This window comes from Eschrichtius robustus, chromosome 20 (assembly GCF_028021215.1).
Source record: "Eschrichtius robustus isolate mEscRob2 chromosome 20, mEscRob2.pri, whole genome shotgun sequence".
NCBI lineage: Eukaryota > Metazoa > Chordata > Mammalia > Artiodactyla > Eschrichtiidae > Eschrichtius > Eschrichtius robustus.
Window position 1 is genome coordinate 13,276,488 of NC_090843.1, and position 13,478 is coordinate 13,289,965.

At 54.7% G+C, this 13,478-nt stretch overlaps 1 protein-coding gene across 2 annotated transcripts in view; it reads left to right on the forward strand.

Moving 5' to 3' along the window:
* TBCD (tubulin folding cofactor D) overlaps positions 1-13,478 on the forward strand; it is a 183,604-nt gene that overhangs the window by 168,120 nt on the left and 2,006 nt on the right. Inside the window, exons 33-38 of one of the 2 annotated variants that reach the window (XM_068531369.1) lie at positions 130-251; positions 2,698-2,775; positions 5,822-5,911; positions 6,374-6,461; positions 7,503-7,609; positions 9,894-10,070. In XM_068531369.1, the coding sequence (XP_068387470.1) occupies positions 130-251; positions 2,698-2,775; positions 5,822-5,911; positions 6,374-6,461; positions 7,503-7,609; positions 9,894-10,044 (636 nt within the window). In that variant the 3' untranslated portion in view covers positions 10,045-10,070. Of the gene's footprint in view, positions 1-129; positions 252-2,697; positions 2,776-5,821; positions 5,912-6,373; positions 6,462-7,502; positions 7,610-9,893; positions 10,071-13,478 lie in introns of those variants that run through there. The other variant, XM_068531370.1, reaches the window with a different exon arrangement.

Sequence of the window (13,478 nt, forward strand, 5' to 3'; positions counted from 1 at the left end):
CGGACAGGCTCTGAGGGATCCTCACTCTTCGTAGCGGATGTTTTGAGTCTGTCACCGCGGCCATCCCTGGGGCAGGGGGTGCCAGGAGTGGCGTGGTCTTGTCCCTCTTACAAGAATGCCGTATTACAGGTCAGGTACTCAACACAGGGCCTCTTTGGGTACATGAAGGGGATTCAGAACGACCCGCAAGCCCTGGAGGACTTCACTGGGACCCTTTTGCAGGTCTTTGAGGACAGCCTTCTGAACGACAGGTGAGTGGTGGTGCTGTTCGCAGTGGTTTCTCAGATCCCCAGGGTCTCATTTCCCAGCAGGGTTTTGAGGGGAGGTAGGGTGGGCCCAGGTGAGGAACGTGGGCACAGCCAGGCAAGGGCGTGACCAGAGTCACCTCCCGGGCCCCTCGCAGCCTGCACTCTGGGCCGGTTGTATATGTTGGAAGTAAGGTGACAGAGGCTGTGAGCCAGGAGAGTTCGTGTGGCTCTGGCCTGTGGTGCTCCCTGGTCACGCACACCGACATGTCAGTGCCACTGCTCAGACACGTGGTTCACACACAACCACGACCATCGAGAAGGTGAGATCTCAGCCTGCCAGGATTGGAACGTGACCTGTTTTCTAAATGTTTTTGCTGTAGCATTTTGTTAACTGCTTTTCCAAGAAGATGGAGTGTAGACCCAAAAGCCCTACCTCAGAATTGGGGATGTTTCCTGCACCTTCCGAGAGGGCTGTTCCTGGACTCCGTTCTCAACTGTCCCAGAGCATCTGGGCCCCCGGTTACCACTGCATGGCTGCAGGTCCCCTCGTGCAGGCCCTTGTCCTGTCCCTGGGATGCACAGATAGCTCTCATCAAACAGGAACTCAGGCCATTGCTCTTTGCTGTTTCCGCAAGCAGCTGTCGGGAGGTGTAGAAGACATCTAACAAAACACACGTAAAGTGTACAGTCTGAGAGGTTTTGACTCATGTCAACAACCATAAAAACAATCAAGACACTGAGCACATCTGTCACCCACAGTTGCCTCCTGCCCCTTCTAACCCCACCTCCCCAGGGTCCCCCAGCCCCAAGGCAACCACTGATCTGCTTTCTGTCACTGTAGCTTAGTTGGCATTTTCTAGAACATTACTTAAGTGGGATCATGCAGTGTGTGCCCTTTTAGTGTCTGGCTTCTCGGATGCAGCATGTTTCTTTTAGAGTCACCCTTTTTAGTGCTGAGTTATGTTCTGTTGTGTGGTTACATCACAATTTGTCTGTTTAGCTGTGGACCGGCACTGGGGTTGTTTCCAGGTTGAGGCAGTTGCAGGTGAAGCTGTGATGAACGTTCACGCACAAGCCTTCATGTGGAGGTGTCTTCCCTTTGCTCTTGGGTGAACGCTAAGGAGCGGACTGGCTGGGGTCACAGGGCGGGGGAATATTTAAAGCTGACAGACCGTTTCCTGCTCCTGCTCATGGCCTCTGAGAGTTCTGGGCGCCCACGTCCTCACCACAGCTGGTGTGCTCGGTCCTTTCCTTTTAGCCGATCCAAGGGGGTGTGGTTTCTCGTCGTGGCTGTAATTCGAGTTTCCCTCCTGACTGAGGGTGCCGGGCATCTTCTCGGGTGCTTGCTGGCTGTCTGCATAGCCTCTTTGGTCAGGTATCTGTTAAGATCTTTTGCTCGTTTTTAAACTGGGTGCTTCTTTTTTACCTTGCTGCCGGGTTTTGAGATTTTCTTATACATACTGGACAGGTCCTTTGTGAGACGTGATTTGCAGATGTTTCATCCCAGCCTCTAGCTTGTCTTCCACACTCTTAACAGTCTCTCTGTTAAGAACAAATATTTTACATTTTGATAAACTTGTTTGTACTCTTGTTGTTCTATGGATTGTGTTTTCTGTGTCATATCTAAGAAATTTCTGCCTAACTCAAGGCTACAAAGACTTTCTCTTACATTTTCTCCTAGAAGTTTCATAGTTTGAGTGTTCCATTCAGACTTCAGGTCCGTTTGGGGTTGGTTTCTGTGTGATGCAAGCTACAGGTCCAGGTCTGTGTCCTGGTTTTGCCTGTGGACGCCCAGTTGCTCCACGTGTGGGAGAGACTGACCTTCCCGCTGCGTTGCTTTCGCATCATTGTCAGAAATTGTGGATGTGCAGCCCAGTTTGGGACTTTTCTCTTCGTTGATGCTTGTCTTCACACCAGGATCACACGGTTTTGATCACTTGAGCTTTGCCACAATAATTATTATTTTTTAAAAATATTTATTTATTTAGGCTGTGCCGGGTCTTTAGTTGTGGCCCCGTGGGATCTGTGTTGCCGCGTGCGGACTTCTCAGTTGCGGCATGCAAACTCTTAGTTGTGGCATGCATGCGGGATCTAGTTCCCCGACCAGGGACCGAACCCACGTTCCTGTACTGGGAACACGGAATCTTACCCACTGGACCACCAGGGAAGTCCCCGCCACAATTATTTAAATTGAGCAGTGTTGGCCCCCCAGCTTCGTCCTTTCTTCCCGTAGCTGTTTGGGCTCTTCTTCATCCTTTGTGTTTCCATATAAACTTTAGAATTGGCTTGTCATTTTCCGCACACGTCCTGCCAGGATTTTGGTTGGGGTTGAGTTGACGGCCGTCCAGGGAGAGCCCTCATCTCAGCAGCACTGAGTTTCCCCCGTGCCCAGGTCTTCCCTTCTGCTGGGTTCTGGTACCTGGCGTCTCACACATGTCTTCTCTCCCAGGGTGTCTGTGCCGCTGCTAAAGATGCTGGATCAGATGCTAGCCAACGGCTGCTTCGCCATCTTCACCGCCGAGGAGAAGTAAGTGTTCAGAGAACAGCTGGTGAGATCCAGAAATCCGGCTTCTAGGAGATAGCTTTCTAGTACGTTCAGGGTCAGTTTTTATACACCGTGTAGGTGCCACCAAGAAGCATTTTGGCTGCTCCCACATGGGGGTGGGGGCCCCTGCTGCAGCCCTGCTGTCCAGGCAGGAAACAGCAGGTGAGGCGTCCCCTCTGACGGGGGCCTGCAGTCAGGGCAGTTACGGACGGCAGTCAGGACGGTGAATGGGGATCGCAGAGGGCCGTGATGGGCACGGTGCTGGGATCTGGTCCAGGTGGAGAGCCCACCTCAGACAGGCCGGGTGGGTGTGGGCGCAGGGAGCGGGTCTGAGAGGCCGCTCCCCTCCTCTGCTGCGTTCAGGGCTCCTCAGCTGCCGAGCACAGGTACACTGCAGCCGCTTCATCGGCCTCCCTGTCTGAGGCTCTGGTGCCTTGGGGTTAATTTTCTCCCACTTCTGAGGTCTCTGCTGCTTGATCGGCTGCTTCATCTCAGAGCTTCCTGCTCGGCTGGTGGTGACAGTCGTTGTGTGTCATCTTTCTGGGGGTCCTTCCCCAGTCTGGGGCAGTGTCCTTGCACTGATCAGGGCTTGGGTGAATCCTTGGGGGCCCTCTGCCCTGCACACCAAAAACTCAGGGTGGCACCAGGTTCTGCCCAGGTCCCCTCCATGTCCCCTCCGCAGGCAGGAAGCTGGGCAGTTGCAGGCTCACCTCCTTTGCCTCCCAGGCCTCAGTGGTCACCGTCCTTTGCAGCCGGCTGTCTAGTGAGTTTTGTTCACTTTTAGTTCTTCCAGGTGGGAGTGGATCTGGTCCCTGTTGTTACGTCTTTGCTGAGACGCTCAAATGCTCTTTTAACTGAATAACATCAAAGGGTTTCCCCTTTAATTTGCTGATGGTACATCACAAATTACATTTGTGATGTACATGGTACATTTCTTATACCTACTGTCAGAGCAACTTGTGCATTCACGGATACACCCCGTGGTTGTGGGATGTGATCCTTTTATACATTGTATGACTGCTTACTAAATATTCTGTTTCAGATCTTAACCTATTTTCCTGGTTTGAAAATTTCAAAATGAAATGGTAGGAGAAAATAGTACCCCAAGTGTCAGGCTCACCTCCCGCAGCGGGGGGTCATGGGCACTCCAGCTGCTGCTGCTGGAGGGGAGTCTCAGGGTCCAGGGAAGGGGGTGCTGCCGTGCAGGAGACGTGGGAGCCGGGGAGCTGGAGAGAGCAGTGGGCCCCCGTGCGTCTTGCTAAAAACCACCGGTTGCAGATCAGTGTGGGTATGAGGGGACGAGGCAGCCAAGGGTGACTGTGGGCTTCCTGGACTGGCCACTGGAAGGGGGCAGTGGTTCTCAGACAGGAAGGCTGGATGGAGTCGGTGTGGACCAGAGAGGCCTGGAGGTCCAGTTGGAAGGCTGTCCTAGCAGGTCAGGCTGCTGTAACAGAAGTACCACAGCCCGGGCAGTTAAACACCAGAAACTCATTCCTCCCAGTGCTGGAGGCTGAATATCCGAGATCAGCAGAGGGACGCAGTCTCGCTGTGTCTTCCCATGGCAGAAAGACCACCTCTTGTGTCTCCTCTTTGCAGGGCACTGATCCCACCGTGGGCTCCGTGTCATGTTCTAATCGCCTCCCAAGGCCCCACCTCCTAACACTCTCATGTTCCAGATTAGAGCGTCAACGTAGGAATCTCGGGGACACAAACATTCAGTTCATAGCAGAGATGTTTGGTTTAAGATGCTTGTTAGATCTCGTCCAGAGGAGATGGATCTTCCAGGCTGGAACTCGGTGGAATGTCCTCAGAAAATGGGTGGTAGGTGGTCCCATGAGGCCACCAGGGGGGCAGGTGTAGACAGGTGGCCAGGGGAGGTGTGTAGACAGAAGCGCCGTGACAGAGCTGTAGGGGTGCCCCATTGTTAGGGAGACGGGGAGCAGAGGGGAAGCAGATCTACCAGGAAGAAGGTGAGGCGGAGGGGAAGTCACAGGGGGCGTCGATGATGTGTGCTGAGTGGTCACGTAGGCTGAGGACAGGAGTGACCGCGGCCCTCAGCGACCTGGTGGTCACTTGGTCCCTGACAGGCATTTCAGCGAGCTGTGGGGAGAAGCTGGAGGGATCAGGGAGGGGTGGGGCTGGAGGGCGGGCCGGCCGAGAGGATAGTGGTGCCACGTGGATGGCAGGTGGCGGCGGTGCCACTGGGGGGCTGAGGTCTCCTTTAGCCTGAGAAGACGGGAGAGTCTCCCTGGGACCACTTCTGGTCAGGGGAGCTGCTGTCACAGGCTGACCCTGAAGTGGCCACCACGGGCGGCTGCTTGCTGCCTGCCTAGGGCGGGAGGTCTGTCCTGCGCCCTCGCCCGGGAGTCTGGTGACATAAGGCTCTGCCCCCAGCCATATCCCAGGTTATCTGGCCAGTGGACGGGAAGAGGGAGTGTGGGGCCACTCAGACCACTGTGCCTCAGCCCTCGTCGTACGGCCAGAATTGGCCTGGGGCTGCGGCTCCGCAGGAGAGGAGCATTCATCTCACGGGGACTCACGCTGGTCGTGGCCACCGTGGCCCCATGTTCTCCTCGGCCAAGCAGAGCCGGGGAGGGTGCCTCCAGTCCCTCCCTGACCCTCCAAGGACCTGGACCTGGAAGCGAGTGAGTGGGGCCTGGTCACGATTCGGTCGTCCTGCTTTGATCCTGGGTTGAGCCTGGCGCTGACACGGCACACGTTGGCTGGGCTTGCAGCGGGGCCGAGTTCTAGGTGTTCCTGTTACGTCGAGGCCCCACCAGGGGTCAGCCTGCCCTCCTGTTGAGGGTCTGTGAGGCCGGGGAGGTGCCGCGGGGAAGGTGGTTTGTTGAGTGCACGAGACAGCAGGTGTCTGTCCCCTGCTGCACTTGCAAAGGAGCCAGTTACATGCCCTGGTGTTGACGTGCCCTGGTGCATGTCCCCAGGGGCGAGGCTTCTCCTCTTCGGGGGTGGCCACCATCATCAGATGTTCCCTGGAAGCCCACCTCTGGGTCCTGTGCTTTCCTTCCAGCCACCCCTTCTGTGTGAAGCTGCTCGCGCTTTGTAAGGAAGAGATCAAGAAGTCCAAAGACGTCCAGAAACTGAGGGCCAGCATCGCGGTGTGAGTTCCAAGTAACTCACTGAGGCGGTAAAGGGAGGGGCCGGCCCAGCAGCTGAGAGCCCGGGGTCGGGGGCGTTCTGATGTCAGAGTGAGAGGCGGGTGGCCCTGGTCACGCCGGCCGGTGTTCCTGGTGGAGCAGGTGGGCCCGGCCACAGCCTGCCCACCCTTGGACCAGCCTCCCAGACAGGTGGGCGTTGGGTCAGGGAGTGTTGTCATAGAAAAAGCCCCGATTCCCCGACACTCTGGAGATCTGGGTGCCCCCACCTGCGGGGAGAGAGTGTACGTGAACCCAGGGCTGCCTCCCTAGCGGAACAGCCGAGGCCTGGGGGTCACCACGGGCAGCACCTGGGGGGCCTCCCGTCCCACGCAGACTGGCAGGCCCCCCAGTGAAGTGAAGGCGTGGGGTATCCAGGGAGCAGGCTTGGGCGGGGGTCAGCTCACCAGAGTGCGGGGTCCCTGCAGGTTCTGTGGGCTGGTGCAGTTCCCCGGCGACGTGAGGAGGAAGGTCCTCCTGCAGCTGTTCCTCCTGCTCTGCCACCCTTTCCCCGTGGTGAGTGTCTGCGGCTCCAGGCCCCACTCGGGGCCAGCGTCCCGGCCTGCACATTGGCGCCGGGGTCTGATGCTTCCTGGTGTTGGTGCAAGCGGACCTTGATGGAGGGCGGGCCCTCATCAGGGTGGGCGGGGCATGCTGTGCCTGTGGATGCAGCAGCTGCAGTGTGCTGGTTGAGCCTGGCCCCTGGGGGCGAAGGGCCTGGGGCCAGATGTGCCCCTGGAGCCCCAGGGAGTGAGCCCAGGAGCCAGGGAAACACCCGACGCTGGCTGGGACCCCTGCCCCCTGGGATCCTGGCCGCAGGTGCACCCGGGTGCCCTGCCATGGGGTCGGGGGGTGGGGAGTTTCAGCCCATCGGGGTCCTGCAGGCTCTGGTTCAGGAGCTCCTGGAAGGCGCCTACCTCACAGCCCCCACCCTGGGGTCAGGTTTCCCAGGAAGTCTCTTCTTTCCCTTTGGCAGAAGAAATGCTCTTCAGATAACTCAAATGTGACACCTTCCTTAACAGCTAAAGTAACTTTAACTCTCATCTAGCACAGCTGTTTTCAAAGTGGGGTCACTGGACGCCCCTTCCCCCATTATCAGAAATGCAGATTCTCAGGCCTTGACCTGCCAAACCAGGAGCTCTGGGGGAGGCCTTGGGATTCCGAGAGCACCTGTTCCATTAAATAAGTCCCCCCCAGGGACAGCTAGAAAAGAAAGCAGGTGAGAAGACTTCTCTGATAAGGTGCAGGTTTTTAATGAAGCATTTCAATAAGAATGATGTTCCTCCTGATAAGGGCCTCTGGGGGACCACAGGGGAACGGGGCGGCCCTGGCAGAGCGCGCCTCGTGGTCACTCATCGGCTGTGGCCCCAGTCTCCTGAGCGGCGGTCCAAGGTCATCTCCTCTTAACCGTCTGCCTGGCGAGCCTTTCCTGTTTTACTTGGACTCTGGGCCCCCGGGAGGTGCCTGGGCCCTCGTCCCTGCTTCCGGGCAGGGTCCCGTCAGCTCTGCTCTCTGTCACGGGCCTTCCCTTCCCACCAACTCGCTCTGTCCCTCCAGATCCGGAAGAGCACGGCCAGCCAGGTGTACGAGATGGTGCTGACCTACGATGTGGTGGCCGCGGACGTCCTAGATGAGGTCATGGCTGTGCTCAACGGCACGGCCTGGTGAGCGTGGGCCCTTGCCCTCCCCGAGAGTGTGGCGGGTGCAGCGCCAAAGTGAGCGGGACGCCCAGAGCCTGTTCGTGGTCTCTCCCCAAACCCTCCAGAGCAAAGAGGGAAGACGGGCTCCAGCCCTCCGCCTCAGCTCTGGGTTTACGAGGAGGCAGTGGTGTCTGTAACCAATCTCTCCTCACCCACGTGTCCGTGTTTCTGTAGCACAGGCTCACTCCTTACACCCAAGAGGGGCTGGGCGGCCAGACGAGGGAGGAGGGGGATCTTCCTGGGGTGTTCAGGCTGGAAGATTTTCAAAGTGAAATTATTTTTCCCCAAATACAATTTTTGTAAGTGAAAAGGTGGGTTGTTCTGAGCACTGATTGGTTAGAGGCTGACTTCCTATTCTCTGTGGTCGCTTTTCTATTGATCACGTCATGGCTCTGGGTGCCGGTGGGCACTGGTGCACCTGTTTCTGCAGTTTATTGGGGTTGAAATCACTCGAGAATGGCAGCTCCTGCCCCCTGAACTGTGGCGTCAGAAATGCAGGGGAGTGTGTGGCGTGGCAGGCAGTTTCTCCCTCCTCGGGGACGTGCCACGTGTGTCAGTTGTGGCCCCCAAGGAGCGGAAGGGTGTTGAGTGGCTGCAGCAGGAGCCCCCAGGCCCAGACTCGCCACAGAGGAGAGCCGTCCACTGGCCTTTGCTCACTCTTGGTGGAAAAGGCCACGTGTGGACACGTTCAAAAATCAAACAGACGGAGGGAATCAGGAAGCATAAGTTTTCCTCCCTCCCACCCCAGACACCCACTTCCCTCCCAGCCAGCCAGGGTCACCCCTTGTTCCAGGTCGGGTCTCCAGGTTTGTTTTAGGCACAATTTCCTGCCATCTCTGTTGGCTCCTCAACTCTCAGTGAGTTTGGACGGCAGGTTGGAAAGAGGGGTGTTGAATGGGGGTGGAGAGGGCTGATGGGGAAGCAGGGAAAGGGGTAGCCCGTGAGCATGGGTCCAGCGGGCAACACCGAATGATGACAAACACGGGAGTGATGCTTGTCCCATTCCAGGCACTGCACACACTTACGCGCACACACACACGTGCATGTGCACATTCAGGCGCTCGCACACGCCCCTACAGGGTGACCACTCTCCTCAGCCCTGTTTTGGACACAGGACCAAAGTTCAGAGGTTATTTAGGCAGCGGCCTGCTCAGGCACCAGTGATGAGGGTCCCCCAGGACTGGGTTCTGCCGCTGGGGTCAGTGCACTCTGCTTACGCGGGAAAGGATGTGCATAACCTACTCACATGCACTACCCTCAAAACAGTGACGTTCCTACAAGGGCTGAGCTCCGCACAGACCTCACATTGATGCAGCTTCCGTTCCTGGCCTGACGGCCCAGCTCCCCTGTTCGGATGTGAGCCACTGTGGCCTGAAGGACAGAAAAGGGCCTCTGGTTTTAGGGCTGCGTTAAGGTTTTCTAGGGAGATACTTGGCCTCAAGCAGGAGGGCATTCTGGTGAACATCTTGCGGGCGCCTCGGTGAAAATTCCAGAGCAGAAAACGTGGCCTCAGGAAACATGGATGCCTCCGCTCTGTGAGCAGCTGGGACGGGACACATTTTTCTGTTACGTTGTCAGCTTTAAAAGCACGGAGGCACGTTCTACATCACACTCAGAACTCTTCAGCTTGAAAAGGACAGTGAAGGGAGCATGACATGAAAGCACCAACACCCAGTGGATCCCAGAGTTCCCCTGAGTTCCCCACGCCTGCCTTTCTCCTCTCACAGTTCAGGGCGGGGTTAACCTTCCAGAGGATTTAAAGATAGCTCATTTTTTCTTATTATAAAAGAAAAACATGCCCAGTTTTCTTTATGGTATTGCTAAATTTAATTTTTGTTTTTAATGAAAGTTGTAAGTAAACAGCTTTCCAAGTCAAATAAAACTTAAAACCCATGGGCTAAAATCTGTGCCGCTGTCTTAGCATTTCCTGTCGCCGGACCCTGGGTTGGGCTGTTTGGGGGCCGAGTGCCCCTCACGGGGCTCCCTGTTTGGTGGGGCTCATCCTCTGCAGTTTCCCAAGAAGGGGCTCAGGAGCAAAGCCTTGTGCAGGTGTCCTGCCCGAGCTAGGCTCGCCGGGGTGTAGGTTCTGGAGTGAGGCGTCCTTTTTCCCTGATTCCTACCTCATCTAAGGTGCCTTGGGTTTTCTGCACACCCGACAGGAAGTGTAGTGAGAGCTGAAAGATCTTGGCAGGTTTGGCTGCACAGACTGTTCCTGTGGCTGATGCCGCCCCCCTCTCCTCCTCCCCAGGGATGCAGAGCTCCCGGTCGTGAGAGCCCAGCGGAACCGCCTGTGTGACCTCCTGGGCGTGCCCAGACCTCAGCTCGTCCCCAAGGTAACCACCTGTCCCCTCAGGCCACATGGGGGACCTGGGGCCCCTTCTTTTTCTTTTTTTTTATAATTTAAAATAGATGTTATTTTAAAATATTTTTCTAGCTTTTTCAATATTTATTAATCAATAGAATTTTTACTATAACATCTGAAGTGTTTACTAATCATTATCCAAACAGTAGACCAAACTGAGTATTTAAGTTCTCCCACATCCTAGCTGCTGTAAGTTGTTTTTTTAAATTTTTTTAATTTAATTTTTAAATTGAAGTATAGTTGATTTACAATGTTGTGCCAATCTCTGCTGTTGTACAGCAAAGTGACTCAATTATACACATACAGACATTCTTTTCATATTCTTTTCCATTATGGCTTATCACAGGATATTGATTATAGTTCCCTGTGCTATACAGTAGGACCTTGTTGTTTATCCATCCTATATATAATAGTTTGCATGTCTAATCCCAACGTCCCTTCCCACCCCACAACCACAAGACTGTTCTCTATGTCTGTGAGTCTGTTTCTGTTTTGTAGATAGGTTCATTTGTGCCATATTTTAGATTCCACACATAAGTGATATCATATGGTATTTGTTTTCCTCTTTCTTACTTCACTTAGTATGATAATCTCTAGTTGCATCCATGTTGCTGCAGATAGCATTATTTCATTCTTTTTTATGGCTGAGTAGTATTCCATTGTATATACGTACCACATCTTCTTTATCCATTCATGTCACTGGACATTTTGGTTGTTTCCATGACTTGGCTATTGTGAACAGTGCTACTCTGAACATAGGGGTGCGTGTATCTTTTTGAATTATAGTTTTGTCTGGGTACATGCCCAGGAGTGGGATTGCTGGATCATACGGTAATTCTGTTTTTAGTTTTCTGAGGGACCTCCACACTGTTTTCTATAGTGGCTGCACCAACTTACATTCCCACCAACAGTGTAAAAGGGTTCCCTTTTCTCCACACCCTCTCCAGCATTTGTTATTTGTAGACTTTTTAATAATGGCCATTCTGACTGGTGTGAGGTGGTACCTCATTGTAGGTTTGATTTGCAGTTCTCTAACAATTAGTGATGTTGAGCATTTTTTCATGTGCCTACTGGCCATCTGTATGTCTTCTTTGGAGAAATGTCTGTTAAGATTTTCTGCCCATTTTTGATTGGGTTGTTTTTTTGTTGTTGAGTTGTTTGAGCTGTTTGTATTTTGGAGATTAAGCCCTTGTCTGTTGCATCATTTACAGATATTTTCTCCCATTCCATAGGTTGTCTTTTCAGTTTTTTTTTATGGTTTCCTTTGCTGTCCAAAAGCTTGTAAGTTTGATTAGGTGCCATTTGTTTTTTTTTTTTTTTTTTTTTATAAATTTATTTATTTATTTTTGGCTGTGTTGGGTCTTCGTTTCTGTGCGAGGGCTTTCTCTAGTTGCGGCGAGCGGGGGCCACTCTTCATCGTGGTGTGCGGGCCTCTCACCATTGCAGCCTCTCTCATTGCGGAGCACAGGCTCCAGATGCGCAGGCTCAGTAGTTGTGGCTCACGGGCCCAGTTGCTCTGTGGCATGTGGGATCTTCCCAGACCAGGGCTCGAACCCGTGCCTCCTGCATTGGCAGGCAGATTCTCAACCACTGTGCCACCAGGGAAGCCCCATTTGTTTATTTTTGTTTTTATTTCTATTGCCTTGGGAGACTGACCTAAGAAAACATTGGTACAATTTATGTCAGAATGTTTTACCTGTCCTCTCTTCTAGCAGTTTTACAGTGTCGTGTCTTATGTTTAAGTCTTTAAACCATTTTGAGTTTATTTCTGTGTATGGTGTGAGGGTGTGTTCCAACTTCATTGATTTACCCGGGGCCCCTTCTTTGTGAGGCCTCCAAATGCAGCTCCAATAAGCTCCTTTCCTGAATTCCAGGGTCTAGAACGTTCCAGGCCATGCTGCCCGCCTCGCTTTCCATGTCGCGGTCCCCATAGGGCTTTCAGGACCCCAGGGAGGCGGCCCTGGCAGGCCCGTGGGATGGGAGCAGAGCTGAGGCCCCCACTCTCCTCTCCCACCTGCCCCCAACCTCACCCTGCAAGCCAGAGCCTGTGCCCGTTGCCAGCTCCTCCCCGTGGGCTGAGCCGGGGGCCCCCCAAGCGATGGGGCAGCGTTTCTGCTGCAGCTCCCCCTCGCCCCGTCCCCTGCCCCGACCCCGCCAGCACGCTCTCTCCAGCCAGGCACGTCTCACGTGTGTCCTGGGGAGCACGGCACCCAGGACCAGCCCTCTGCCGAGCGCCCTGGCCTCTCTCGCCCTCAGAGCAGCATAGCAGCCTTCCGCCGTGTCGGTTGCCCCCGGGACACCCATCCCACTTGGCACTTTGTCACCTCCAGGGCCTCCCAGGGCCTGCTGGTGTCTGCTGAAGTTGCCATCCTCCACGGCAAGTGTGGTGTGTGCGTTGTAGCTGAGGTTTTCTGAGATCGAGGGCCACAGGCTGTTCTTCCAGGTTGTGTCATTGGGAGACTTGAGACTGTTTTGTGTGTCCTTGGCAGAGAATCAGAATTCGGTTTCTCTTCAGTCTGTGGGTCCTGCAGGAGCGGGAGTGGGGGTCGCAGCAGCACGGACTGTGGTCCTGGGGAGGGGGCGTGCCCTCCTCCTGTTCCCATCGGCTGTGTCCCTCTGGCCTTGGGTTTGAACCCTGGCTCTGGAGAGGCTGCTCCTGAGCTTCCTGTTGAGGAAGGACGTCCGTGCAGAAGTGCGTGGCGGTTGTAGTGCGTGGTCCCAGGTCTCCACGCACCCGGGTGTCTGCCCTGAACACCCCCCGACGTGAGCCTCAGGCTGCAGGGGTCACCGGTTCCCATTTCCGGTGGACTCACCTGGCCGAGGACTCACGGTGGGAAATGCTGACCAGCAGATTCCAAAGCGACCGGGGCTCCCTGGCAGCGTGTGTGCTCAGGGCCACCGTGGCAGCTCCAGGATGTGGGCCCGCTGGTTTCCCTGGTGACGGGAGTGTGACCACCTTTTCTGAGATCTGAGCCATTCGGACATCGTCTTTCATCACGTGTCAGATCTCTCATGTTCTCTCCAGGTTGTCTGTCTTTTTATACTTTGTCTTCAGGGACCTTGTTCTGGACGCACGTCCTGCAAATGTCCCCTCCTCCAGGGATGGCCTTCTTGTCCTTAGACCTAATGTGGTCCTGTTTGGGGTATCTTGATCTCCTCCAGGGTTGACATTCTCTGTTTTTTTCTAAAAGCTTTACTGTTTTACCTTTTACGTTTGGACTCACGATCTAGCTGACCCAGCTCCCTTCTCGCTACGTCGTGTCGTCAGGCCACACATGTGGCTCTACTCTTGGACTGTCTGTCCTCTGGGTCTCTTTGTCCATCCGTGAGCCAGCGCAGCCTGTCCTACAGATACAGATGTAGGTCTCAGTCCTAGAGATGCAGGGATGGGTTTAGGTCTCACAGTGGGTCACAGTGCCCAGTCGTCTCAATCCTGTGGTCCTTTTTTCTTCCTGATTGTCTTCTCTTCCT